This window comes from Myotis davidii, unplaced genomic scaffold (assembly GCF_000327345.1).
Source record: "Myotis davidii unplaced genomic scaffold, ASM32734v1 scaffold265, whole genome shotgun sequence".
NCBI lineage: Eukaryota > Metazoa > Chordata > Mammalia > Chiroptera > Vespertilionidae > Myotis > Myotis davidii.
The window spans coordinates 3,515,790-3,519,749 of NW_006296627.1; the positions used below are offsets into that span (position 1 = coordinate 3,515,790).

A 3,960-nucleotide genomic window follows, 5' to 3' on the forward strand; every position below is an offset into this window, starting at 1 on the left:
CTTGGTCCCTGGGTGGCTGCAATGCAGCCGCAGCCTCAGCAGCCCTATGACATGAGTGGGATATTTTTTTCTGTAAAGTGGAAGCCTCTTTTCCTTCTAATCACAGACCATTCTGTGCCTACAGAATACTTTCATGTCTATCATCTTATTTAATCCTCAGGAGGTGGGAAATGTGTTCTCATTTAATAGATATGTAGCTGAGGAATGAAACTTGTTCACCATCATCCCACAAGTTAAATAGCAGAGTCAGGACAAGAACTTGGGCCTCATTGGTTGGCCTAATGGTGGTCCCATCGAAAATTCTACCATGAAAGGGGTGAAATGTGTGCAGTGTTCAAGTGCTGGCTCCTGGCTTTCTGTGCTGTGACCTTAACCACCTAGTGCCTCAATTTTTCCCTCTGTAACATCAGGCCTTTCCTTTCTTCTCCTCTTTCGATGCAGGCCTGGGTTGCCAACTATGAGAGACCCCGAATGAACGCCAACTCCCTGCTGGCCAGCCCCACAGGCCTCAGCCCCTACCTGCGCTTTGGCTGCCTCTCCTGCCGCCTCTTCTACTACCGCCTGTGGGACCTGTATAAAAAGGTGAGCACTCAGTGAGGGCAGCCCGTCCACTCCCAGTTGCAGCCGCTTGGATCAGGGCCTTCCAGGCCATTCAGTCACCCTAGAAAGGGGCCTTGCCTCTGGTCCTGGGGGTGGGGACTGGGTTGTGGATCCTGGAGGTGCTTACGTGAGCCTTGTGTCAGAGAAGGTGGGGAAGAGTCCGCATTCAAGAACCTGCGGAGCTGAACACAACCCAGACTGCTGATCCACATAAAATCAGGCTACCAGCTAGTACAGGACAGGCAGGAAGCCAACCGCAGTGTGTCCGTAGAGGTGGCAGATCTGCTGGCAGCAGGTGGACAGGGGCGAGCAGGGGGCAGGGGGAGGCAGGAGGGCGAGGCTGGAGCCCATCCTCAGCCTAAGAGCACAGTGGCCCTCTTGGGCTTGTGTCCAGAGCATCAAAAAGGCAAGTTCAGGAGTGGCTACTGCCCATCAGTGATGAGATGGCCTGGAGGGCTGCATGCAGGGTGTGCCATACAGACCGTAGGCAGATCCTGTGGTAGTGCCCCCGGACAGAGAGTGGGCAGCACAGCAGCTGTTCAGCATCTGCATTGTTTCACATTGCCCCGTGCTGGCCAATAGCAGGATTCTGTGGCACAGGGTGGCTTTGATGGTTTAGGGGGTAATCTGGTTTTATGAAAATCATGATTTGCTTGGAGGTCTGATCTTCTCATTTCCTCATTGCCCCAGATCCAGGCTATTATATATATAACTTATGTAACCAAAATCTAGACTGAGCAGTTTTTATACGTGGTGATGAGAAAGTCCCTTTGACATTCTAAAAAGAAGAGCCACACAGGGGCCCCTGAGGATGAGGATTATGAGCCAGTCTGGGGAGTTTGGTTCCCAGAGCGGAGTTCGGCAGTGATATCCTTTTCCCCTGCCCACCTGTACGCAGCCATTCTCATTGCTCAGAGCAGAGCACAGCCGGGCCTGGGTTCAGCCAGTGGGCACACTGTGTGCATCACAAGCATGTCAAACTCGAGGCCCGCCGGTTGACCTGCTTGGGAGGGGATAGTCCCTCACATGTCTAGGGAGTTTGGAGCAACCAGGTTCATGGTAGCTCCAAATTCCTTTGTGGGAGAGGTCTGGGGACATGTGATGAGAGCTGGGCAAGCATTTATGTCCCCGGCTCCTCCCACCCCAGGTGAAGCGGAACAGCTCACCCCCCCTCTCCCTGTTTGGGCAACTCCTGTGGCGAGAGTTTTTCTACACAGCAGCCACCAACAACCCCAGGTTTGACCGCATGGAGGGGAACCCCATCTGCATCCAGATCCCCTGGGACCACAACCCTGAGGCCCTGGCCAAGTGGGCCGAGGGCAAGACAGGTTTCCCTTGGATTGATGCCATCATGACCCAGCTGAGGCAGGAGGGCTGGATCCACCACCTGGCCCGGCACGCCGTGGCCTGCTTCCTCACCCGCGGGGACCTCTGGGTCAGCTGGGAGAGCGGGGTCCGGGTGAGTGCCTTTCTGTGGGGCCCGGCCAAGGGCAGCCCCCTCTGGGCTCGGGGATGGGGTGGGATCCCTGGGTCCAGGATATCCCCTCCAAGTCCTCCTTGCAGGTGCAGAGGGCTTAGATGGGGCTGTCCAGCAGAAGGGCTTTGGCTCTTCTCCAGGGGGCATGTGTTGGCTTGGGGAGAACCATGGCAGTCGGTACCCAGGTCGGCTGAAGTCCCACCTGCCCATCTAGGTGTTTGATGAGCTGCTCCTGGACGCAGACTTCAGCGTGAACGCGGGCAGCTGGATGTGGCTGTCCTGCAGCGCCTTCTTCCAGCAGTTCTTCCACTGCTACTGCCCTGTGGGCTTTGGCCGCCGCACGGACCCCAGTGGCGACTACATCAGGTGAGGATGTAGACCAGCTCTCTGGCCACTGGCCACTGTGGCCTTCTAGGATGGGATACCCTTGACCCTTTGACGGAGGGTCTGGTGTTCTGATGGGTTCTCTGGTGTGTGTGTTTCAGGCGATACCTGCCCAAATTGAAGGGGTTCCCCTCTCGATATATCTATGAGCCCTGGAATGCCCCCGAGTCTATCCAGAAGGCAGCCAAGTGTATCATCGGTGTGGACTACCCACGTCCCATCGTCAACCATGCCGAGACCAGCCGGCTCAACATTGAGCGAATGAAGCAGATTTACCAGCAGCTGTCTCGCTACCGGGGACTCTGTAAGGAGGCCCTACTCCCCTGCCAGCCCCCAGGTCACTGGAAGGAAGGGCAGCACCTGCAGGCTGGGGGGCCAAGGGAGGGATTTCCAGATACTTGTCCAGGGAGACTGAGTGCTGTCTTCCAGGCTGTTACATTGACTGCAGCTGGGCTGGATCAGGCCTCTGAGTAGTCAGGGGAGAGATGGAACCTCAGTGTCATGGCCCAGAACCCCCCTCCTTGTTTTCACCCCTGCAGCTCTCTGCAGTCCTGTGAGAGTGTATTTTGATGGCTCCCCTGCCTCTCCCAGGTCTGCTGGCATCTGTCCCGTCCTGCATGGAAGACCTCAGCAACCCGGTGGCAGAGCCCAGCTCGAGCCAGACCGGGAGCATGAGCAGTGCAGGTGAGTAGCAGCTGGCCTGTTGCGGCCTTGCCCATTCCGAGGGCACTCAGGACCACCACCAGCTCCCGTCACTGAGGGCTGATGACAAAGGCCAGAATGAATCTGTGCCCCAGTGGAGCTTCTAGTGCCCCTGGGGCAGACAGAGTAAAGGGCCATGCAGATCATCTCAGATATCAGTGCTTCTGGGAAAAGGAAATTGAGTGACCTGGGGCAGGAGGGTTACTGTGGGTTAGCTTAGAGCGGAGTAATCAGGGAGCACATCTCTGAATAGGGATCAAGTAGTGAGCAGGGCCAGCCTTTCCAAGAACAGAGAAGAGCATTCCCAGAAAAGGGAAAAGCAAGAAATAGGAACAAGATAGGAACAAGCTTAGTCCATTCAAGAAACAAAGGTAGGGAGGCCAGTGCGGCTGGCATGTCCTCAGTGAGGAGCTGGAATGAGAGAGAGGAGGATGAGATGTAGCAGGAGCAGCATTGTGTAGGCTTGGTGTCCACGAGGGGCATTCGGATTCTGTCATCAACACACTGAGAAGGCACTGACAGATGGTCAGCAGGGTGGGGTGTGATCTGATTTATGTTCTACAAAGCACATTCTGCCTGCTCTGTGGCGGGACAGTGTGGGCAGGAGCGAGTACAGGGAGGCTAGACGGCAGGCGACGGCAGCATGGCCCAGTGGTGCCAGGAGAGGAGAGAAGTAGACAGACTTGCCGCATTCTTATCTTCCTCCCTGGGCTCTGGGGTGAAGATCCATGAGGTGAGATTGGCAAGAACTCCAGGGCCTTTTCTAGTTGGCTCAGCAAGGCTGGGCCAGGGCACTG

At 56.2% G+C, this 3,960-nt stretch overlaps 1 protein-coding gene across 2 annotated transcripts in view; it reads left to right on the forward strand.

Moving 5' to 3' along the window:
* Positions 1-3,960, forward strand: part of CRY2 (cryptochrome circadian clock 2) — a 23,467-nt gene that overhangs the window by 15,045 nt on the left and 4,462 nt on the right. For both annotated transcript variants that reach the window (XM_006772253.2, XM_015569518.1), the window contains 5 exons: positions 442-582; positions 1,748-2,059; positions 2,292-2,443; positions 2,563-2,765; positions 3,053-3,145. In XM_006772253.2, coding sequence (XP_006772316.1) covers positions 442-582; positions 1,748-2,059; positions 2,292-2,443; positions 2,563-2,765; positions 3,053-3,145 — 901 coding nt within the window. The remainder of the gene's footprint in view (positions 1-441; positions 583-1,747; positions 2,060-2,291; positions 2,444-2,562; positions 2,766-3,052; positions 3,146-3,960) is intronic.